At 36.6% G+C, this 26,076-nt stretch overlaps 1 protein-coding gene across 8 annotated transcripts in view; it reads right to left on the bottom strand.

Moving 5' to 3' along the window:
* The window catches only part of NFIB (nuclear factor I B), a gene marked incomplete at its 5' end in the record, with an annotated part of 435,190 nt that overhangs the window by 81,969 nt on the left and 327,145 nt on the right, over nt 1-26,076 (bottom strand). For all 8 annotated transcript variants that reach the window (XM_079705896.1, XM_079705897.1, XM_079705901.1 and 5 more), the window contains one exon: nt 14,577-14,630. In XM_079705896.1, coding sequence (XP_079562022.1) covers nt 14,577-14,630 — 54 coding nt within the window. The remainder of the gene's footprint in view (nt 1-14,576; nt 14,631-26,076) is intronic.

The following is a 26,076-nucleotide window of genomic DNA, read 5'->3' as shown; positions in this document are numbered from 1 at the left end:
TATATATATATATATGTATCGACTTAGCATTTTATTCTGCTTGCAATATACAGAATTGATCCCTCTTTCCAAGCATGATGCTCTCATATGCAAGGTAGGGTCCCCTGGGTGCCTTTGTATAGGACGATACTTCCAGCAAGCTTAGCTTCTGCAGAGTTCAGTGATTTTAACTAGCCTGGAGCAAGTCCACTCTCTCTGTGATATCGAACAATCCCAGCTTTCCAGCTGTGAGAAGGAAAATGCTTTGCATTATTAAATTGTAGCCATATGCTACAAAAGCCGACCCTGTAAATATGGAGAGGGAAAAGAATTTAAATTGAGAAGAAACTTCAGATGCAGGCGGTCATTGTAAAAGGAACCTGAGGTACTTGAGTGAAAGAACTACTCAGGGTAGCAGGCACAGCCATAACCTAACCTAGGCTAATTATGAGGGAGACCTCTTTTCACACAGGGACTCTAACCCTCCCTGTGGGGAACCTAAGCACTCAGCAAAAAAAGAAAAACACGTGACAGTGATGCCTTCCAAAATTTAACAAACTGCAACTTATTTAGCTGCGAGACCTCTTGAAAGTTTTCTGGAACTAGGTGCAAGTATAAATGAAGGGCCTACATCAATGTATTAAATTTTCACTTGGACTCTATGTTACCCCATGATGATGTCATTTCAGATACCACAAGATCATGCTATGCAGTTACAAAGTAAGGAAACAGGAAAAACAAAAGCTTGAATAACTAGCTATAGCCCAAGAACTAGTCATTTTTCTCACAGCTTTGTGAAAGGAGAGTATATCTTAGGTTTAAATTACACTTGTGACTGTGTACCAAGTGAGCCCCTGACCTGTGCAAATGTAAAGCACATGAACCTCAAAAAAGGTAATGGAAAACAAGATGGAGGCCACTGAACTCCAGCAACTGCAATAACCTGGCACTGAAGCCTCTTCCTTCATTACTGTCCTGATCCCACAGCCTCAGAAACACAGCTGCCATCTCTCCCCAAGCTCATTCCCACTGAGGCAAGGGTCAGTCAAGAGTCCCCTCCATCTCCTCTCCTCACCCCCTGTCCACTGCCCCTTGTCCCGGCAGCCACAGCTATTAAAACTGCCCCCAGGGACTCAAGTGTGGGGCTCTCTGTGAATGCCAGGGGACCCAGACTCTGTCCTGCTAAGTCATCTCAACGAAAAGATTTCTCCTTTCTTTCTCTTCGTGGCATGCTCACCAACACTTAGGCCAAGCAGAGACAAGACCAAACTTTTCTCATTTTTCAGAAGGCGATGCACCACAATAAACTGTGTTATCTATCGGGGGCAGGGAAGGAGAGGCAAGGAGAAAGGTGCCAATAATGCAGTGGGATTACCACTGACTTCAGGTTTTGACCCATGAAAAAAATGAGTTTTAACCCACATTTGCCAATAACTAATTGGGACCTTGGGCAAATCACTTAACCTCTCTGCGCTGTTTTCATAAGTAAAGTAGAGAAGTTGGACTAGCCATCGATAAGCACTGACAACCTGATTTTTTTTTTTTTGATTAATGTTTCCAAGCTTGTGTCAAACAAATAAAGATACTGGATTACAGTAGTAAATTACTCATTTAAAAACTTTCTGTCTTGGGGGCGGAGGGGTATAAAATATAAATATAACATAAAGCAACAATCATAATACAGGTAGAGAGGCCCAACTCTGCCTGAGAGAATCCAGTAAGACAGATGGAAGAGTCTGGACATAACGGATGAACAAGAGCTTGTAGGGTGGCTACGGCAGTTCTGGCAGAGGAAAGAGCAGAGCACGTGGATGAAAGGGAAAGGAAAGGAACCTAGTATACTTGGTATCTGTTACTGAACAGCATTTAGAGCCATGACACAGAATATGGGTATATAAGGAGTGAACCATCAGTTTTCAAGAAAGTCAGATCCGTGTTTTATGAAGTGTATTCCTACAGTCTTAGAAAAAGAAAGAGCAAGGAGAGAATAGAGATAAGGTTTTTGCACTACTGGAAGCAAGAAATCATGTGTAGGGCCCAAATAAGGGTAACGGGAACTGAGAAGTGGGGTGGATTTTAAAGAGCTTCCAAACGAAAAGATGAATGAATATGTGGAGGATCCTGAGAGAGAACTTATGAACTACTCTAGCCGAGGGTGTCTGGGGAGATTCCGGTGGCCCTGTAGAGATAAAGCCTGGCAGAAAAGAAAAGGAATTGAATTTTAGAGTTGTTACCCATGCGACCTATATGGAAACGTGTCCAAAAAGTTGGGCACGTGAAACATTAGGAGAGAGATCTGTTCCAAAGGTATGCATCTAGGAATAATAAGAGGTGAATGAATTTAAAAGTCACAGGGGGAACTGAAAACACACAGAAAACTAAAGGCAGAAATCTGGTTAATAAGTAACTGAAAGAAAACATTATGGTTCCTGGATTACCAGGAAAAGGCCCTGTTTTCAAGAGCACAGTCAACAAAAGGAAAAATAAACAAATGGGACTACATCAAACTAAAAGGCTTCTGCACAACAAAGGAAACAATCAACAGTGAAAAGGCAACCTATAGAACATGAGAAAACAGTTGCAAACCATAGGTCTGATAAAGGGCTAATCTCCAAAATATATAAGGAACTCCTACAACAATAGCAAAACAAAACAAAACAAAACAAAGACGACTAATAACCTGGTTTAAGATGGGCTAAGGACTTGAATAGCCTTTTCTTCAAAGAAGATATACAAATGGCCAACAGGTATATGAAAAAAGGCTCAACATCACTAATAATCAGGAAATGCAAATTAAAGTTAAAATAAGATGTCACTTCATACCTGTCAGGATGGCATTATCAAAAAACAAAAAAAGACAGTAAGTGCTGTGGAGAATGTGGAGAAACTGGAACCCTTGCAACACTGTTGGTAAATGCAAAATGGTGCAGCCACTATGAAACATAACATGGGTGTTCCTCAAAAAATTAAAAATAGAATTACCATATGATCCAGAAATCCCGCATCTAGGTATGTATTGAAAAGAATTGAAATCAGGATCTCAAAGAGATATGTGCACTCCCATGTTCACTGCAGCGCTATTCATAATAGCGAAGATGTGGAAACAACCTGAATGTCCATCCACAGATGAATGGACAAAGAAAATATGGTATATTCATACAACAAAATACTGTTTAGCCTTTTTTTAAAGGAAATTTTGCTATATGCAACAACATGAATGAATCTTGAGGACATGATGCTAAGTGAAATAAACCAGTCACAGAAAAACAAATGCATGATTCCACCTATATGAGGTATCTAAAATAGTCAGTATCATAGAATCAGAGTAGAAGGGTGATTGCTAGGAACTGGGGCAAAGAGGAAATGGGGAATTGTTAATCAACAGGCAAAAAGTTTCCATTTGATCAAGATGAATAAGCTCTAGAGATCTGTTGTACAACATTGTAACTAGAATCACTTAAAAATTTCTTAAGAAGGCAGAGCTCATGTTAAGCGTTCTTGCCACAATCAAATTTTTTAAAAAATTAAAGCAAGGGAAAAGTTTTCAGTAGAGCATGGTCAAGTGAACCAAATAAATGTTCAAGAATATGGAAGCAGGAATAGAATGGAAAGGAAACACTGGACTCAGGTCATAAAAAGTGAATTTAATGAGAATCATTTCAAGTGGGGACAGAAGTCCAACTGCAGGAGAAATTAAGTAGAAATTTTAGTCTTTTATATCATGTCATGAAAAAGAAAAGCAAGATGGGTCACTTGGTTGAAGGGGGTTGTTTGAATGAGGGACAAAATATGCATTATTTTTAAAGTAAGAAGTTGTCAGGACGAAGTTAATAGAATAAGGGAGATATACTGAGAGGACCAGGAAAAGTAAGGGACAGAGAACATTTTCAATGGAGAGACAAGTTGGTACCTTCAGAAAGAAGGAGCACTATGGAAAGGCAAGTAGGAAAAACATTTATACAATGTGAATACAAGAGACTAAGATATAAAGTGTTGCCAGGGGAAAAGCAATCTCAAAACATACATTTGGGGCTTCCCTGGTGGCGCAGTAGTTGAGAGTCTGCCTGCCGATGCAGGGGACACGGGTTCGTGGCCCGGTCCGGGAAGATCCCACATGCCGCAGAGTGGCTGGGCCCGTGAGCCATGGCGGCTGGACCCGTGAGCCATGGCCACTGAGCCAGCGCGTCCGGAGCCGTTGCTCCGCAGTGGGAGAGGCCACAACAGTGAGAGGCCCGCGTACCGCAAAAAAAACAAAAAAAAAACAAAAAAAAAACCATACATTTGTATTCTTCCTCTTGTCATTATTAAAAACTATGTAACAAAATTTCATTCTGCATTTCCTGGCAGGCCAAATGGCTTACTTAGGAAAAAAAGGACTACCTTAAAACTAAAATTCTATTCCACCGTGAGACTTGAAAATATCTGTTTCTTTTGTCTCTTTTATATAACCTCTAACATCCTATTCTTATGCATCTTATGATCTGTAACTCTGTTTATGTCATCTAAAGTCTTTAGGGGAGTGCAGTGTAAAAATTCAACAAATTTCTCTTGGGATTCACAACAAATGATACTTCCTGCAGAAAGTCTTCTTGATCAACCCAGCTGGAAGAAAAAGGAGGATGAAAGAGCCCTCCCTATTACCTTTTCCCAAGCACCTGCTACTTGCCAGGTATGCTCTCCCATCTAACGTTTACAACTGGCATGGGTATAATTGACTGTGCTGAGTTCCAGAGAAGGGGGCTGATTTGGTCACACTCCTCATGGTCCTCATGATCATTGTAAAACTTAGAACCTTGATTCGGGGGAAATTTTTAATTCTACCGTTCATATTCGTTGCACTTCACCACACTCCTTACAGTGGCTGGAAGCAGTATTTCACAACTTTGAACTCCCATGACACTGGAGTGGTAGCACTAAGTAATATTTGGTTTTCACAATATGTATAGAATATTGTATGTACTTATGGGCTGAAACTTTGGGGAGAGCAAGGTTTATGTGTAATTCACTTTTCAATCTTCCACAGCATTTAGTCTAATGCCATGCACAAAATAGATGCCCATTAAATATCTGTGGCTGAAAAATCTACCTACAGACAGCTCTTTCAGGGCTGTTTATTGTTCTTGGCGTGGAATGGTGGAGGACAAATGGCTGTCTCTACTCATATAGAGCTGAATCAATCCACGCCCTGTCTCCTGGAATGTAGTATTTAATTCTGAGCTCAGCAACCAGTTGGCACTCAATTAGTAGTATTCATGGCCTAACAGGGTGGATAATTGGGGCGATATAGATAAATCCGCTTCTTTCATGTCCTTATAAAATATTCCTAAATTGTCTTTCTTTTTCCCCCAAAACTAATATTACAAGTGATCAGACTGGACCCATTCTAGAGGCTGGGCATGGTGCCAACCGCGATGTAGATCAACTTTTGAGGAGTGAGTTATACATGAGCACCCATAATGCAACCTGCAAAAATAAGTAGCTGAGGACTATTGCCTTCTGGACCTTTTAAGATTAATCTGCTAACAAAACTCATTACCTGTCCTCTCCTCCTTTACTCTGAGTTCCATCCTAAATTTGAACATTTAAGAGCTTTACTAATGTGATGTCTTCAAAAAAGTTAGAGGATAAAGAAGAAAAATGTCTCTGAAACAAAATCTATTAGGGAAAAAAAATCCTTTGATTTTTGTACTGACTCACATGGACTTCATTCTCAAATTACTTAAAAGCTTTACCTATTGTGTTGGCCCAAAAGTTTGTTTGGCTTTTTCCATAACATCTTATGAAAAACCCAAATGAACTTTTGGGCCAACACAATATGATGTCAGGTCTTACCACAGTTAACCTGTCTTTTACTGTCTTTCTATTTATACTTTTATGAATAGAAAGCCTGTTTATAGTCTGTTGCATATTTTAAAGAGCTGAAGTTTAGAATCAAGTATCATGAAATAGTGCATTACCCCCCATAAAAAAAGTTGGTTCTGGTGGATATGATAAATAAGGATATGAGAATGAGTGGGCATGAACTTATTAACTGAGGAGTGAATGGACTGTTATAAAAAAAAAAAGTCAGAGTGAATTTTCCCCTTTCTTTGACCTTGAACACTATATTCTAAGATAAAACGTGCTCTATGAGGTTATGCAGGGCCTATGCAAATATACCTGCTTTCATACGCAAATAGCAAAGGAAAATGTTGTATTATTTCTGTAACTATTAGAGTGTACTATTTGTCCCAAATGCTAAATTTTGACAAAAACAAAGTGAAAAGTCAAACAAACGTAGGCCCTAGTGATCCCTGCAGATGATAACTACAACTGCAGATGCTAGTTTTCTTGATTATTTGGTTGGTTTTCATTAGTTTCATGACAACCCTTTGGTAGCTTCAATCTCAGTATCTATAGAGTAGTGGAGAAATCAACCTCAAAATTTGTTTGATTTAAAAATTTTCTTAAATGCAAGACCAGCATATTATTATAGTTAATAGATACTATTATGGGTCAAAGGAGAAATCAAAAGAGAAATAAAAAAATACCTTGATACAAATGAAAATGGAAATGGAACACACCAAACCTTATGGGATGCAGCAAAAGCAGTTCTAAGAGGAAAGTTATTGTGACAAAAGTCTACCTCAAGAAATAAGAAAAATCTAAAATAAATAACCTAAATATATACTCAAGGAACTAGAAAAAACAACAATCAAAGCCCAAAGTTAGTAGAAGGAAGAAAAAACAAAGATTAGAGCAGAAATAAATGAAATAGAGACCAAAATGATAATAGAAAAGATCAATAAAATTAAGAGCTGGTTCTCTGAAAAGATAAACAAAATTGATAAACTTTTATCTAGACTCACCAAGAAAAAAAGACAGATGCCTTAAATAAATAAAATCAGAAATGGAAGAGGAGACATTACACCTGATACCACACAAAGTATCACAAGAGATTACAATGAACAATTATACTCTAGCAAATTGAACAACCTAGAAGAAATGGACAAATTCCTAGAAACATACAACCTACCAAAAGAATTGTGGTGAAATAGAAATTCTGAACAGACCAATTACTAGTAAGGATATTTAATCAGTAATCCAAAACCTCCCAAAGAAACAAAAGTCCAGGACCAGACCGCTTCACCAGTGAAATTTTTTTGGACATGTATTTCATTGTTTAGAAATTTCTAACAGAGCTTCCCTGGTGATGCAGTGGTTAAGAATCTGCCTGCCAATGCAGGAGACACGGGTTCAAGCCCTGGTACAGGAGGATCCTACATGCCACGGAGCAATGAAGTCCGTGTGCCACAACTACTGAGCCTGCACTCTACAGCCCGCGAGCCACAACTACTGAAGCCCACATGCCTAAAGCCCGTGCTCTGCAACAAGAGAAGCCACCCCAATGAGAAGCCCACGTGCAGCAATGAAGACCCAATGCAGCCAAAAAATAATTAATTAATTTTAAAAAAAGAAATTTCTAACAGAGCTATCATTAAGTACCTTTGTCAGGAGATGCCTACAAGAATCTAGATTGGAAAATAGGGACAGGAAAGACTGTCAGCTCTTCTTGCAAATCCACACAACATTGGGACAATCAGCCCAGCTTTTAGGTGCAAGGTGATGGATCACCCAAGGTACAGCCCAGCATCCCCCATGTGCAGATCTAGATGAACAGCAGGAAACTTCACAGGTGTAGATTTCAAGTGCAACCCCAAATGATGAATGACTTTCTTTGGTAGTACCCAAACAAGACACCAGAATAGAATCTGTAGAAAATCAAATCTATCATGATCAGCATTCCTACCTGAATGCAGTTAAGCTACCAAACATTCAAAGAAGAATCAATACAATCCTTCTCAAACTCTTCTAAAAAAATCAAAAGCATGTCCAAAGTCATGTTATGAGGTTAGCATTACCTTGGTACCAAAATCAGATAAGGATGTCACAGGAACAGCAATAACAACAAAAATTATAGGCCAATATCCCTCATGTACATAGATGCAAAAATCCTCAACAAAATATCAGCAAAGCAAATTCAACAATACATTAAGAGGATCATATACCATGATCAAGTAGGATTTATTCCAGTGGTGCAAGGATGGTTCAATAACCACAAATGATATACCACATTAAGGAATGAAGCATAAAAATTATTTGATCATCTCAGTAGATGCAAAAAAAATTGACAAAATTCAACATCCATTCATGATGAAAACTCTCAGCAAAGTGGGTACAGAGAAAATGTACCTCAACATAATAAAGACCATATATGCAATCCCACAGCTAACATCACACTCAATGGAAAAGCTGAAATCTTTTCCTCCAAGATCATGAACTAGACAAGGATTCCCACTCTCTCCAGTTTCATTCAACATAGTATTGGAAGTCCTAGCCAGAGCAATTAGGAAAAGAAGAAAAAAAAAGAAATAAAAGGCATCCAAACTGTAAAGGAAGAAGCAAAACTGGCACTATTTGTGGATAACATGATATTTTATATAGAAAACCCTAAAACTCCATCAGAAAACTGTTAGAACTAATAAGTTACAGGACATAAAATCAATACTCAAAACTCTGTTGCATTTCCATACATTAATAATGACCTAAAAGATAAATAAATTAAGAAATAAGAAAACAATCACATTTATAATTACACCAAAAAGAATAAAATACCTAGGAATAAATTTAACTAAGGAGTTGAAAGAACTGTATATTGAAAACTACAAGACATTAATGAAAGAAATTGAAGAAGACACAAATTAATGGCAAGATATTCTGTGTTCATGGATTATGATAATTAATATTGTTAAAATGTCCATACCACCCAAAGCAATATACAGATTCAATGTAATCCTTATCAAAACTCCAATGGCATTTTCCACAGAAATAGAAGTTATAAAATTTATATGGAACAAAAAGAGATCCCTAATAGCCAAAGCAGTCTTGAGAAAGAAGAACAAAGCAGGAGGCATCTCTTCCTGATTTCAAACTGTATTACAAAGCTATAGTAATTAAAAGAGTGTGGTATTAGCATAACACAGACATACAGATCAATGGAACAGAATAGAGAGCCCAGAAATAAACCCACACATATATGGTCAATTAGTTTTTAACAAAGGAGCCAAGAATATACAATGGGAAAAGGACAGTCTCTTCAATAAATGGTGTTGGAAAAATTGGAGAGCAGCCAGATGCAAAAAACTGAAACTGGACCACTATCTTATTGTACTCAAAAATTAACTCCAAATGGATTAAAGACTTGAATGTAAAATCTGAAACCATAAACCTTCTAGAAGAAACCCAGTAAGCTCCTTGACATAGACCTTGGTAATGATTTTTTAAAATCTGACACCAAAAGCAACAACAACAAAAGAAAAATAAACAAGTGGGACTACATCAAACTAAAAAGCTCTGCATAACAAAGGAAACTATCAACAGAATGAAAAGGCAACTTACTGAATGGGAGAAAATATTTGTAAATCATATATCAGATAAGGAGCTAATATCAAAAATACATAAAGAACTCATACAACTCAATAGCAAAAAGTCAAACAATCTGATTTTAAAAATGGGCAGATCTGAATAGATGTTTTCCAAAGAAGACATACAGATGGCCAATGCAGGTACATAAAAATATGCATTACATCATTACTCACCAGGGAAATGCAAATTGAAACCACAGTGAGCTATCACTTCACACTTGTTAGAATGGCTATTATCAAAAAGACTAGAAATAACAAATGTTGGAGAGGATACGGAGAAAAGGAAACCCTTGTGCTCTGTTGGTGGGAATGTAAATTGCTACAGCCACTATGGAAAAGAGAATGGATGTTACTCAAAAAATTAAAAATAGAGCTAGCATATGATCCACAGATTCCATGTCTGAGTATTTATCCAAAGAAAATGAAAACACAAATTCGAAAAGATATATGCACCCCCATGTTCTTTACAGCATTATTTACAATAGCCAAGACATGGAAACAACCTAAGTGTTCATTGATGGGTAAATGGATAAAGAAATTGTGGTATGTATGTGGTACATACATACAATGGAATATTATTCAGCCACAAAAAAGAACAAAATCTTGGGCTTCCCTGGTGGCGCAGTGGTTGAGAGTCCGCCTGCCGATGCAGGGGACACGGGTTCGTGCCCCGGTCCGGGAAGATCCCACATGCCGCGGAGCGGCTGGGCCCGTGAGCCATGGCCGCTGAGCCTGCGCGTCCGGATCCTGTGCTCCGCAACGGGAGAGGCCACAGCAGTGAGAGGCCCGCGTACCACAAAAAAAAAAAAAAGAACAAAATCTTGCCATTTGTGACAACATGGATGGACCTTGAGGGCATTATACTAAAGTGAAATAAGTTAGAGAAAGGCAAATATTGTATGATCTCTCTTATATATGGAATATATATAAATATAAATTAAAATAATATCTTAAATGCAAGATGAGCATATTGCTATAGTTGATACACCTTATTTAACTTATTCAATTATTTATGTAATTCCATTTTTGTTCCAGGTAGGATATAAGGTGGCTTATTTGACATTTACCCAATATATGATCTTAATGGTTCCCAGAGATTTTGCCCAACTACACACAAAAGCTGCCCCACAAAACAGCACAAGCATCCTACAAATTTTGCAAAAAAGAAAAGTAGGATAAGTCCATGTCATTCTAGGTCAGAAAGCTCTAGTTAATGATACTTGGAATGCTTCAGAAGTTTTCATCACAGAATTTGCAAAAAGTGTCCTAAGATTCAATGTTTCTTTGTTATATTTCCAGCCAAGAGAGAGCTCCCCACAACCCTACAGTCTTCCTGAACTCCAAGATGAGGCATCCACTTCTAGCTGACTTAGAGGCAAAATCCAACTTCTAGATTGCCTTGTTTTCCTTGGATATCAACCACTCCAGCATTAGGCAACTGATTAAGATTGGGAAGTCTAAAAGTTTATAGCAGAAGGAATGTAGAGACACAAAATAATATAGCAAGTCAAAGTTCATTTCAAAAGATTATAATCCAATCACACACATCTTCTAAAAGCGAAAGTAGAGGTTTTAATCATTGTAAATAAAATTAGGTCTGTGTCTAAGTTCTTAAATTAATGGCTTGCTCTCCTTTGGTCCACAACAGTTGTATGCTATAGTTGAAAGAGGACTCTTGCAGCTCTACTGCTTAGAAGGGATTAATTTACTGTTCAGAAAGAAGTATCTAGATATAAACATATAACTTTTGACCCCAACATAAATAAGAGAAATGTGCATCATACAAAAAATGAAGTAGCCTAGTGCTTCTTGACCAAAATAACAATGTCATGTCCTTGGACAAAGTCAGACTTTTTGGGCACCTTAGCCCAGAAAAGAGTATGGTGCCCATCCCCACTATGTAACAAAGAATAAATACAAAAAATTAAATCACGAAATAGTACAAGGAAATACTGCAAAGACTATTTAAGTGCTTTTAAAATAGTAAAAAAAAACCCTACTTAAGCACTTTTAAAAATAAGTAGCAAATATTCTTCCTCCCCAAAAATGTGTCTCTTTTGTTCAAATGCATGTGATTAGCTTGCTAACTAAGTACAAATCCCAATCAGGAAACACAAATTAAAAACTAAAGGCCTATCTGTAGACTCCATACTAGAGTCTGAAGAGCCTTAAGGTCACCCTTCAGAAGTTCTTCTGAATCAGATAGTCATGTCTGATGCTGGAGAAAACCCAAGCCAGAGGGATGCCCAGTTTGTGGGAGACCCATGCATCTGTACTTATAGAATGACTGGATGTGATCCCACCTTCATGTCAACAGTGGTAAACAGATTTCAAAGGGCCTTTACCTCCAAAAGGGCTTGAATTTTTGCCATCTCTTCCCAAGCTGTTATGAAATAAACACAGAAGGAGATGGTGGCAATGTCCAGGGGTTGCACATCTCCCAGTGGAAAACTACCAGTGACAAGAAAGAGCTGGAACTCAAGGCAATCTTTTTCAGAAGTTTACTTTCTCTTTGTTGTAACAATACAAACAGCAAAGTGATTCGACTGTTTCATTGCTCATGGTAGTAGATTGAATTTGCCCGTAAATGTATCATGCCTTCTCGATACAATAAATTTAAACTTCAGAGATTTCACATTTCAGCCAAAGCCAGAAAAGAGAGATGAAAAGAGGCTCCAAGAGATAAATTATGCTCTAAAAATACCAAACATGCTTATACTTATGAAAAGAGCTTTTAATAATAAGTATAATTTACCCCAATTGACTGCAAAACAAAAACCTTAATAAGTTATGATTTTTCACATTTCCAGTTAGATACTATTCAATATTTCTAGTGGTTTGATTTATGTCAAGGTATTACAGAACAAACTCTTACTTCCATCAAACAGAATTCCTTCATAATATCTAAGGTTAAGTCCATAATATAATGATACACAAAGCATGTTAAAACGATGGAATGCTTCTGAATCATCAAAGAAAATTCTAATTTTATTGACTTAATTTTGATATTTTATGTTTTATTATATTCTATCTCTGAAAAACTGGTAACCAATGTACAATTTACATATACATAATATTCAACTAATCATAATATACATTTACCTGCAACATTCCAGTTTTCAGACATAGTTCACAAAAGGTTTGATTTCCAAGGAAAATTTAAAAGGGAAAAAAATAGAGATGCTTTATCTTGATTGTTTCTGCTAGCCATATTATATGTAAACAGATAAATTAATAGGTGCTACACTGAATGTAGTAAAGAAAATTTAACCAAGCTTCTCAACAAATATTGAAAAATCATATTCTGTCATTATATAACTATTCAGAGATTATTCATTCAGCTCAAGTAGAGAACATTTTAAGTGAGTATGATTCTTTCTGTACATGTTCAGAAATGCATTTCAAACAATAACAGCTTTATTAATTTCAAACCAAGCTGTCATTCAAATGCAAAGAGCATATCCTTTGTTTAGTCTGACTTAACAATGCTTATCAACTCTTTTTCTAGTAAAGGTCCCCCTCCCTGCCAGTTCTTTGTAAAATGAGTGAAGAAGCTTTTAAAAAATGTTTGGATACAATTCACTTTTGGTTATCATGCTACACAGAGGAAACGTTAATAATTAAAAAGAAGAAATTTTAGTAAAGTTGAAGACATTACAAGCTAATAAATTTTCTCAACTTCAGAAAATTTCTGACAAATTTTATTATATTCTAAATAGCTCGCTTTCTTGGCCCCATCCACACAAAAAATAAAATAATCAATTTAACTGGAAGTTACATTTAAATTTTTTCAGTTTTTTCAATGTTTTGCTACCAATTTGTAGTCATATTAAATGATTTTTATGAAAGTAAAGAAAAATCAACTTAGTAAACATTTTATATCTATACTTAATTAGAATTGTTTTTATCTTTGAAGGATATACTACTTTTGTCATACCATCTGATTTTGTACAATACAGAATAAGTTAATATGCAGTTGGAAAAATTTTTTCGAAGATAAAAATTGAGAACAAAATATAGGCAAGACTCAGAAAGAAAAAAATATATTCTGTTTTGACTTTGCATTTTTACTTACATATTTACTTGTTATATCTTTCTAACATCATTTTAAAGCAAGAATGCTCTGTCATATTTTCTTGTAGTTTTGAGGGTTCTTCAGCCTCACATTAGCAAAGTATTATGACAGGAAGATCAAGCAATTAAGGACCTAAAACTAAGTCTACCTGTGGAAACTTTTATCATTACCTTTTATAAATTTGGGGGTCTATTTTCAATGAAAAGCCAAATGAGATCATTTTGGAGGTGGAGGTTATATGTGGTTAGTTTGAATTTTTTTACCTGTTTGTTTTGTTTTTGTTAGGTTATTCTTATGGCATTCTTTTACTAAAGTCACAGATATAATTAAAATTTTTATGAGATTAAAATATTAGAAATTCTTCTTTGCACTAGTTTTTATCTCATGAGAAAAGATACTACTCCTAAGTCAACGTCAAAATTCTATCTCTTCAGCTTTAGGAAAAACAAAACCATGAAGACAGTATGGTTTCTTATAAAAGCCATTTTCAGATCTGGAACAACTTCTGAAAATAAAGAGAGTATTCGACATACATTACACTACAGGAAAAGTCTTACTTTCATTATTTCCTGATTCTGGGAATCCCATTAAAAACATTATGGAATAAAAACTCATTTGCAAAAATCCTGCATGAAGACATAACCACTACCACCACCACCTACTTTTTAAAGTAATGAGATTTGATAAACTATAATAAGAGCATGAAAAATTATACTTTTTCTTGTGCATTTTAAAAGAAAGATTAGAAGGTTTTTTGGCTTTTCAAACACAGTGACTTTTAGCACCTGAAAGATATACAACTATAAAATACATGCATATTCATTTTCAAAGAAACACCAACAAAAAGTAAAACATTAGTGATTAGGTACATACTGATGACGCCAATGTGGAAGTATGTGCCACTGTGAAGGGCCTAAAAAGAATCACATCTTGTCCTGATCATACCTGCCTGCCAGAACAAAATAGGCAGCTGACCAATTACGGGGTGTTTATCTATACAGTGGTACCTTTGTTCTCCAACAATGTCAGATTGCAAACGTCCTGGAACACATATTTACCTGGAGGATTCTTGGCAGGATCATTGTGGCTTGGACTTCCTGATTGTCCAGAATCTGTAAAGAAATCACAGAAAATGTTTTCTTTTTAATTTGTTTTGAAAGAATTTCACAATCCTCAGAAGGACTTAAAAAAATTTTTTTAACGTAGAACAATGAAGTCGAGTGTTTGAATAAAGTATACTTTCCTAAGCCTTTCAGGAGCAATGTTTTATTTATTAAACTAGAAGAACATCTATATATATATATATATATTTTTTTTTTTCAAGAGGAAAAAAGTAGCGATCTCTAATATTTGTGGGGCAGGGCAAGGCTTTTTTAAAACAAAAGGTCTGGCGACAAAGCCACTGAAGGTGGTTTGAAGGTTGGGCCTGTCAGGAGCAGTAGGAAATAAAGCAGATACATTCCCTAAAAATGCAATCTGAGTGTAATTAAACATGCTTTTTTAAAAAACCTGAAAATGTTTTTATTCAATGAGTAAAAATACATAGAAACTAGAGTCCGTTTTTCCAGGATTTCAATCGCATACACACATATCCACTCCAATAATCCCCCAACCTACTGGATCCAGGCCCAGATTTGACTGCATCCCATGATAGCAATCGATTTGCAAACACCAAGAAAGGCATAAATTACTAGGTAGAAACCAACACGGCTTTGTGGAGAGCAAATTGTTGGATCAATTTAATTTCCATCTGTGATAGACGGACAGACTCGGCAGATAAGGAGGAAGAGATCAATGCAGAACATCTGAATTTCCTATCCCACATTGTTCTTCATCGATGCTACAGAAAGGAACATGGAAGCTACAGTACTGTTAAAATGCCTTTTCTAACTAACCTGACACTGTTGTGTTTTGCTCACTCCCCTTTCCTCCATGTCCCCTCTGCATTTATCTGTGTCATTTGCGCCATATTATTATACACTTACTTGCAAGTTGCTTTGTAATCTTCTTTTATTGGTTCTAGTATTTAAGTTTTGTCTCCCCAACTAAACTGCATGCTCCTAAGCAGAGGCAGAGATTCTGTCTACTTCTTTTGTGTTTTCCTCAGTGTGCTGTTCACGGCTGTGAATGCACTGGGCTGGATGGCTCAGATTCAGCAGCTTTCTTTGCTTGCCTAGAAGAGGCAATTTTGAACTTGATAGTGAATTTCAACAAAATTTCATAGGCGGCCACAGACAAGTCTCTTTCCTGAAACCTGGCCATTATACCCAAGACAGGGATCCAGTCTTATTTAAGCAGAAAAATCTTATGCTGGTTTTTTTCAGCAGGGTTATTCTGCTCTTCCACTGAAGTTATTAACGTACTGCAATTGCTGCTTCTACTATTAACTGCAAGGACATTCTGTTGACTTCTTTCTGTATAAAACTTGGTTATTTATTTCTGCCCTTTGCCTCATGCCTGCTAACTAGATTTAATACTGAGATCAGAACTGTGCCCCTTCATCCAATTTCCTTGTCTTTTTTCTTTTCTTTCCTTTTTTTTTTCTTGCCCTGGAACAGTTTTTATAAAATCTCAGTAAATATATTTAATGATTCCCACATTATCCTCCAATTTATTTCTTATTTCCCCAAATGGAAAAGAAACCAGTCAGGACTACTCCTGCAATCTGAGTTCTGGCTAGAGTCTTCTGCAGATAGTCGAAGAGAGTTAGGTACTCTCCAAAAGGTTTGTCTCATCTCCCATGAATTGTATTAGTTTTTCTGGAATTGAGGCAAGACTCAGTGACTTATAACTTAGGAGATCAATCTTTCTCTTTCTTTATTCCCATAAAAGATGGCCCAATACTGGCTACTTTCCAGGCATGGAGTATGACAGTTACATAAAAAGAGAAAAATTATATGATTTTGCTATAGCCTCAGCTGTTTTTGCCGTGAGTTCCTCTGACAAATGTCCCCCAGAATTGACATGACATTCCAGCTTAATCTCTCAAGTGACTCTAACATTTTGAGAAGTTCCTATTTATGCAGTATGTACCCACTGACCAGAGCCTCCCCATATTTTACTTTTCCCTGTAAAGCTACTTCACATTTATGGAGGTCTAGATATTGATCCCGCATGGTGGCTAATGACACCTTCACGATGACACAACATGAGGTAAATTAGAGTTGCCATCAGGGAATAGGAGCTGTACACTCTAGGTGAGCCTTAGTATTTTTAGTTAAATCAACTTCAAAACAGAACCACAAAATTCTTTCCCAACATCTTGTGGCTGAAATTTGGATCCAGTAAAGAAAAATGTCTCTTCCATTCCTGAGAAAGTATCCATTTAGAACAATGACACCCCATTACCACAACATCCCATTTGGAAAACCCTATTTTTTTTCTGCTTCAAATTACCCTTTTCCCCTATTTCCAACAACTGCAGACCAACTTCTTCAATTGAAAAAAAAATGTAATTTCTGAAAAATAACCCACAAACATTTGAGGGAAAGCTAAAGGAGACCCTAAACTTGAGGCATACACTTGCTTTTAATAATAATAATTCCACTTTCTAAAATAATCCGGCATTTACTGGCACACATGACAGATTTCCCCTCATAGTCCAATGTCTGTGCCCTCTCATGCAGTAAAACAGCATAAACTGGATCCCCAAAACACAGAAGAGGCCCCCTCAAGGAACGAGCAAAAGCACACTTACTTTTCCAACTGTAAATTCTAACACTCTAATCTACTTTTAACTCTTATGTCACCTTATATCGGTCACTTAATTCCAACTGCTGGAAAAGGAAGTAACCAGGGAGTCACAGTTGGCAGAGAAACCAAGAATGAACTGTTATTGTGGTGAACTTCAGAGAAAGAATTACTTAGACCACATCTAAAACCCTTCCAATTCACCACCTAGGTCAAATTACTCTATACCCAAAGGTTTTCTTTAACTGCTTCCATCATTTGCTCAAGTCATGTGTGTGTGTGTGTGTGTGTGTGTGTGTGTGTGTGTGTGTGTGTGTGTGTGTGTGTGTGTGTGTGTGTGTGTACTTCATATGTTACAGCGAATCCCGGCTCTGTCTCTCACTAGCAATGTGACCTTATACAAAATTACTTAACTCTTAGAGCCTTGGAGTCTTGATCTTTAACTGTAATACTACCTACCTTACAGAATCCTTGCAAAGATTTTACTATATAAAACATCAAGTACTGGTCAGACACATCTTACACATCAATAAATGAAAGCTATTATTAAACAGAAAAGACACATTCAAAAAATGACTAATATTTTTAACGGACTAACTCTCAGGAAGAAAGGGAGAAAAGGGATATGACTAAATTTGTCCATCCCAGTGTAAGCATCTAAAATTGTCCGTGGTGAATCAACTGAAGGTGGGCAAGTGTGTGCCCTCTTGAATTCCTCTGTAAGTGCTTTAGTCCCACCCTCCCCAAAAGGGAGGAAGGCATTGCTGCCATTTCGAGGCTCTCAGGGAGCTGTCATGCTCAAAAGGCAGGAGATACCAGCCAAGTGATGAAAATTACCTTCTAGAAGACTGAAGTCTTTGAAGGAGGAGGGCTGTAAGAATGGGACTGTGAGGTGCCCAGCACACACAGTCTTGAGGCTAGAAAGATTTTGATGCAGCGGAGAAAAAGGGAGGGGAAGGGGTCTTGAAGGCAGCAGACCTAAACCAGTCCTCTGTCATTCCCTCCACATTTTATTTCCTCTTCCCTGATCTCATTCTATAACTTCTACATTTCTTTGTCTGTCTCTTTCTGACCTGACTGGACGGAAAGTAGGATTGAAATACTTTGCATATTTCCCATCCTTTGTGTTTTAAAAGTGTGAATGAAACATATTATATTTCTTCTAGGAAAAAGAATAGTTAATGAGACCACTTCTAAATTAATGTTTTTTAAACTCAATCAATTCCTCCCTCCCCCAGGTTAAAGATTCTCTAGGAATAAGTAAAGGTTCTCATCCTTACATGATCCTTATTAACTTTCCTTCAATCTTTCCATCCACTCCTTTTTAAAAAGTAGCCAATCTTTCATGGCTCTTCTAATATCTAAACTTTACCTAAGGAGTAACCAAGTTTCTCTAATGACACAATTTTATGGAAGATCCTGAGATACTTAAGTGATCTGAATGGCTTGTACAAAGTTACATGGCAACTATTAAAACGTGTTCTCTACATGGGCCACCCATTCAGACACACTGCCTCTTGAGTGGTTATGATGCAATCTTAAAATCATGCAAAGCCAAATGAACTTTCACTCTGGGAACTTTATATTCCCCTAATCTCCCTCCTCCTTGCCACCATTTACCAATATATTCAAGACCTTCTTCAGAAATTTAGAAAAAACCTTTAGCTATTCTTTTTAACTGAAGTTGGAAATAATTATTATTATCATTGAAGTCTATACACTAATTAATGCTTTAGAAAGAGGCCAACTCTAAAAAATTTAGTTTGGATTTTCATTGCTAAACCGAGGAAATTCTAATGTTCTACTGATAATCTAATGGAAGTCCAATAAAATGTTTGTTAAACATGTAAGATAATAAATAAATACTGACCTGTTAAATGTTTGTATTAAGTACTAACATTCTCGGGGGGAGGGATGTGGTGGGGGATGAACTCAATTAATTGATGTGGTTGGATCATCACAACTATGAAAGGTTTTTTGAAGGTCATTCATGTAAGTATCAATTAAATGAGAATAAGATTTATGAAGCACGTTCTGTATTCCAGTTACTAATGTTTGGAACATATTAGGTTCTCCATAAATGTGTATTAAATTTCCATTTAATTTACAATAATGAGCTTTAACATATTGTTTTAAAAAGAATATACTTTCTACGCTATCTAGAAGCTCAGAGCTTGCTCAGACAGAAATGTACAAATTTTAAAAAATACACTGTGATAGGTGCTGTAAATGAGTACATACCAAGAAGAAATAATTAGTTCCTCCTATGATGGATGGGCAAGGGCATGTCATAAAAGATATCAGAGGGAGGTGACCTAAGGAACAGGGTCTTGAAAAATAAACAGATCCCACATCTTGCTAGTACATATTCCTCTTTACTAACAAGGCGATTTCTTCAAAACCTAAAACTGATTAAGCTTCTTTCCTGCTAAAACTCTTACATGAGTCCCAATACATACAGGAAAAAACTCCAAAATTTTAGGATGTCATTCAAGGCACTTTGATCTGGCCCCTACCAACACCTGGGTCACACATTAGCCTTTCAGTTCCATGTGTATCACCTCCATTTGATGCCCCTGAGTCTTTGCATGCGGTGTCCGTCTTTTTTCTCCCTAAAGTCCTCCATGTTGAGGTCATCCCTTTTAGATTCTGAACTATATGAGGGCAGGGATACTGCCCTACTTAGCCTTATGGCCATAATCTTTGGTATAGCACCTGACACACCTGTTTAAGTCAAATGAACAGAAAACAATTGGCCTATAAACTACGGAAGTGCACAAAGAAGAAAGACTAGAAAAAAAGGAAGAAAGACTAGGCATGCTGCCTCTGTGCAGAAACATCTAAAAATAAATGATACAAATGAACTTATTTATAAAACAGAAATAGACTCACAGACATAGAAAACAAACTATGGTTACCAAAGGGGAAAGGTGGGGGAGAGAGAAATTAGGAGTTTGGGATTAACAGATACACACTACTATGTATAAAATAGATAACCAATGAGGACCTAGTGTATAGCACAGGGAACTATATTCAAAATCTTGTAATAACCTATAACGTAAAAGAATCTGAAAAAGAATATATACGTATATATATGTATAACTGAATCATTCTGCTGTATACCTGAAACATTGTAAATCAACTATACCTCAATTTTAAATAAATAAATAAATCCTTGAGAAATTATCCAGTGGAAAAGAAAATCAAGTAGACAAACTTTGGGCTTCCCTGGTGGCACAGTGGTTGAGAGTCCGCCTGCCGATGCAGGGGACATGGGTTCGTGTCCCGGTCCGGGAAGATCCCACATGCCGCAGAGCGGCTGGGCACGTGAGCCATGGCCGCTGGGCCTGAGCGTCCGGAGCCTATGCTCCGCAGCGGGAGAGGCCACAGCAGTTTGAGGCCCGCGTACCACACACACACACACAAAAAAGGTAGACAAACTTTTGTGACAAGGAAAGGGGATAGAGACACAATTCCCAGGGTGGGTCTCCCAGCCTAATGTAAGGCTCAGTTCTGCTTCCCTTAATTTCTGAAGGACTATTTGGAAATGGGAGGGGGTAGATAAGAGGCACTATTTTGGGTCAGAAATGAAGGTTTGGCTCTCTCCTACAGAGGGAGGAGATGCTTGTCAGGGGAGGTCCAGGGAGCAGGCCACTAGTTTGCAAGCAAGAGGCCAAGAAGCTTTTGATGACCCTTATATATAAGCTGTCTTTCTACCCCAAAATTACACATTCCAGGAATTCATTTTCTTCTCTGATACCATGACTTGAGAGGCATGATTTTTATTTATAAAAAAAAAAATTTGAGAGGCATCATTTTTATTTATAATCATTCTGGTGAAAAGAAGGGATTGTACAAGGTAAACTGTCAGGTCCCTTCTGGCTCTAAAATTCTATGACTCTATAACAATATAGCTTTTATATCAAGGGATATCAGAAGAGTAAATGAAACCCACACTGTAACCTGTTAACCTACAGATAGCCTCTTGCTAGAACTAAAATTAGTCATCATGTGATAAAGGGCCCCTTTGTCATATTCCTTGGCTTTAAGCAGGTAAAGAAATAGCCCATTGTCAACTAAAGATACCATGAGAGTTTTCTAAAGGCTTAGAATAGTCCCCTTCTTTCTCTCCAAAACATTATTAACTACTGACATACTAAAATAGTATATTTTTACAAATTAAGTATATAGTATGCCAGAAAGAATCACTTAAGAAAGAGAAAAGCCAATGTAAGAAACAAAAACCTGAAGGAAGGGATACAAACCCACGCACTTTATAACAGGGAAACACAAAGTTAAGACAAAAACATCCACCTTTTTCAAGGAGAGAGGAGAAAACTATTCTTCTCAGACAAAACTCCCTCTCCGTCTGTGCAAAATCCTGCCTCCTTCTTGGCAGTTTATTTTCTACAAGGACTGATTTCCCTGGGAGTTATAGTGAGTTAGGTTTATGTAATCACAGTTCTGATTACATAATTTGCTGTATTTTTTCTCCAGCACGTTAAAAATCTATACAGCTTCAGTTTTAATGGAGGACTGTTTCATCAATTGGGATGCCACAAAACTAAAGTTTTACAGTACTTCCTTCTTCTGCTCTTAAATGGTTGAGAATAACAGAAAGAAAGAATCTGGGAAAACTAAGCACATTCTTATCTCTCATAAGCATGTAAGTGTGCGGGGAAATGCTCATTCTCTTCTTCTCTGCTTCGGTCTATCTGTCCCTTCTCAATAGATTACATTATATGGCATCCACTTCTCTGCAAAACTTGGGTAACTAGCTATCCATGGGAAGCGTTAACTCTGTCACTTGGTTAATGGAGTCCTTGACATATTTTTGCTGAGTCTGTATCCATTCCCCTAAACCCGGTTCTGAGCAGGAAGAGACATTAAACCTCTCTGAATACTTTTGACAGAACCAAAATAATATTTGGGAGACATGGTTTCTTACATATTTTCAATCATGCTTTTTAATCCATATTATTTTCCATCTGAAGACCCATACCTTCAGATCTCCCTTTTTATTGGTTAACATGGATTTTTAAAATATATATTCTATACAGCAAAACTCAGAGATTTAAAAAAAGGTTGCTATATTGAGGCTCCTTAAAGATAAAGTAACTTATTTAACCAAAGAAAAATACAGAACAAGAGAGTAGACAGGTACTATACCCTCTATTTCTTACCCCTACACATTCTACTAGTTCTATTATTAAACTTTCTTTTAAAGAGCCACCTTTTTCTGCTTAACAGGAGCATTAGGTTCAAAGCATCATATCGCAAGGATTAAAATAAGGATTTGTTTGGGCTCAAGACCAAAATTTGTTCACAAGGAATTAGCCAAAACCATAGGGCACTGAAATTTCAGGGAAAAAAAGAAAATCACACACCCATTTGAGAGCATATTTGTTCATGCCGGGGGACTATTCACCAATGCAGATGGGAAGACCCCTGCACAAAAAGTGTGAAACCTGCCAACATGTCTGGCCAGAGGTTTGTATTGCCTCATTAACTAGCACCAAACCCCCGCAAATGAAAGCAGGGATAATTGTATCTGACCTTTCTGGCCTCAGATTAAGTTCAATGACTCTCTACTGATCCAGGGATTGAGTAAACCAAAGGTCACAACCAGGATCGTCTAAACTTCTTGTTAGCCTATAGAATGTAAAGATACCATACTGGTCATTGTCAAGATTGCAAACTTTCTACAGTGTGTTTTCAATTAAGTAAATAAAATGTGGTAATTAAATCAAGATTGCGTAATATGTTTTTGATTTGTAATCTCATTTAAATTAATTAACTGACTCAATCCCTGTTTAGTTTTTAAACTGGCCTAGTTAGGGAAAGAGTCCCTGGAAGCAAATCCAGTTTTCTATCTTTAAAAACAAGGCAAAGCAATCTGGCATACTTTAAAAATGAAAAAAAAATTTAGATGCACCAGCAAAATATAAATACAGAGGCAAGGGTGTTAGCGTAGAAGAAGGAGGAGTTTTATGGCATGATTTTGACTAAAAAAATAGATCTAGCACTAGAGAGAAATAAACCAAAACATTATTTATTCAAAACATTTCTTTTCCAATTTTATGAAGATTGCATGTTTGTTGGAAGCAAAACATTTCCAGCTGTATTTTAAGTTTCTGAGGAGAGTTGTAAGATTTATAATCTTTCCTAAATGCTGCCCATATCTTATAATATGAGATGAACACGCCACTGCGTACTTTAGAAAACAATTTGCCAATGCACTCTGCCACATGAAAACAATGAAGTCCTTTCCAAAACCCCACCAGATCCAGGAGGAAAAGATGAGATGAATGTTCTGTCTTTCCCATCTGGGAGACATTGTGGATTGCAGCCATACTATGTAATATAATTTTTTTTCCCTTGGAAACCACGAAACCTGCATTTTATAGCAAGGTATGTAGTGCAAAGAGAATGCTGGTGAAATATGAATCTGAAAATGAAAACCAGAATGTCATCAGACTCAAGAGCATAAGTGTGGAGGCAAATTGAAAAATCAATGCAAAATTTCAACATAAACGAAATGCAACATTTGTGATCCTATTGGTCTGAAATTTTCTCTTAAAAGAAAAGCAGGGGAAAATAAATGCTCTTTTACCACCGAAGTCCTGAACAGCACTAGTTACACTGCCTGGCACAGTAACTTACTTATCTGCTTTATTTTGTCCTGGGGTCTTCATGCATTATTCTAAGTCCTACACCTAGCACATTCTGGGTGTACGTGGCCCTTCTGTGCTACGTCGGTTTTTGTATTTCCCCAAAACTTAATACAATATTGCTTATCTAGATTAAAACCAGACATAAGACTTTCTAATATTTTGTTGGCAATCTTTCTTCTCAGGGAGCAGGACGTGTTTTCTCACAACTGTCTGGAGAGTCAGAACTCCTGGGTTCCATTCAGTAACTGCCAACACTTGTGCTCTGACCCTAAGCAAACCACTTCATGCCTGAATCAGTTTGTATCTTGACCAATCACTTAAAACCGAATAAGAAAAGGTAGGAGTTTTTAGCCTTAGTCATTTCCAACAGGAATAAGAGGAAAAAAATAACTTTATACAACAGTGAAAATATGCACAAATATTTGTGCGGAAAGGCTAAGATTTGTTTTAATATACTTTAAGGTTTAATTTCCCACACTCACACCCACCCACCCCCACCAAGAAAAACCCCTCCTAGTTAGTCCTCCTCCATTTTCACTGTATACTTCCCCTTGAAAACACTAACAACGCAGGTAATTAAAGTTCTGCATTAGTGTACAGGTCTCCTGTTGGAGTGTAAAATTCATGGGTCAAGATACATGTTAGCCTTATTCACTGCCTGGCGTTTATATCTGCTGAATAAAGGACCACTCTTTACAATGAACAAGACCTTGATGGCTGATATCACTTAAAATACTTTCCATCTTTCTGAAATTATAATTAAATTGGCAGTAATGCCAATCATAATTTTTACTTGTTTGGTTATTACCTACATATAGTCTATTTTTAAGTGTCTGTAAACTCTCTACAAATATAAATTTAGCAACTGATTCAGTCAATGACCAAAAAGTCATATCCTTATTTTTTCCTGTGCTCCTTTATTCATTGGCATGTGTTCTTAAAAAGAAATGTTTTACCTCAACAGATTTCTCCATTATTTAAGGTAAAAAGATACTTCGCCAAATCACTGAAATGTTTAAATCATTATATGAGTTTAGAGAAAAGAAATCGGTGGGTTTTTTACATACCCTACTAGTTGTATGTCATTAATAAGTCACCCTTGCTTTATTATTAAATCATGGCTCTTAAGTCTATGATGATGTATTCATATAAAAATAAATGTATGTATTTAATCAAAGGTGTATAATACATAGCAGAGTAATAGAGTAAGATAGAGATAATATATTTCTACCATGGTAAAGTAGATTTGTACGTCAGACGTTCATTACTGCTTTTGTTTATAAAATAATTTTATCATAATATTGGAGGGAAAAAAATCAGAGAAGTCACTTGATGAAACAGGAAGCTTGCTGATGTGGCAGATAATGGTATTAAATGTTCTAACAGTTCCTTGATAAGTGGTTCAAAGAACTTCTGTCCTCATGGTTTCAGGACAAAAGCTAATTTACCAGGAATAAAACTACTTGAATAATACATCATGTGAAATTTTTTTAAAGGATAAAATGAGGAAACAAATGAGGAGATAGTAACTTCCTCCTGCAAATGAAAACTGTGCATGAGAGGAAAGTAACTCAATTTTACTGGTAAAATAAAAACCAAAAAATGGCTAACGAACATGACTTTTCCTTCTTTTTTTCAAGAGAAGGGTCAGGATTATTCTAATAAGTGGAATGATATGTTTGAAAGAACTCTGAAAAGTTTATAACTCAACAGAAATATGAAGATTTGTTATAATTTTATGGGGCAGTATTTTTTCAAATGATCATTTTAAGAGGAAAGTTAAAAATACAGGTAACTTTAAACAAGAATACTAAAAAGCCTATTATAGCAGCCTACTATGGAATCGACTGTCCATTACTATGGGTATTTGGAAAATGAGAAAAAATGATGAGAGGCATGCCCGCTTGCTTAATCCACTTTAAAGAAGGGAATCGAGAGTATAAGAGCACGGAGCTGTGAACCTTGTGCTCAAAATTCCTTCCATTTTGTCATTTTACTCAGTTTATCTTTAATGGAGATTTAAATGGACTCCTTAAGATTCAAAAATCTCTACGCTATACCTAAACACTATGAAAAAGAACAAGTTTCTGCATTATGCCCCATCCATATGTCTTAACCGTGAATGGTATCAAACCTATGTAATTTTATACATCAAATGCCTTCCAGATGTGACAAAATTTTAACGCAGACCAAC

The sequence above is a fragment of the Hyperoodon ampullatus genome, assembly GCF_949752795.1.
Source record: "Hyperoodon ampullatus genome assembly, chromosome: 6".
NCBI lineage: Eukaryota > Metazoa > Chordata > Mammalia > Artiodactyla > Ziphiidae > Hyperoodon > Hyperoodon ampullatus.
The sequence above is the reverse complement of the archived record's forward strand: the minus strand, read 5'-3'. Positions and strand labels throughout refer to the sequence as shown.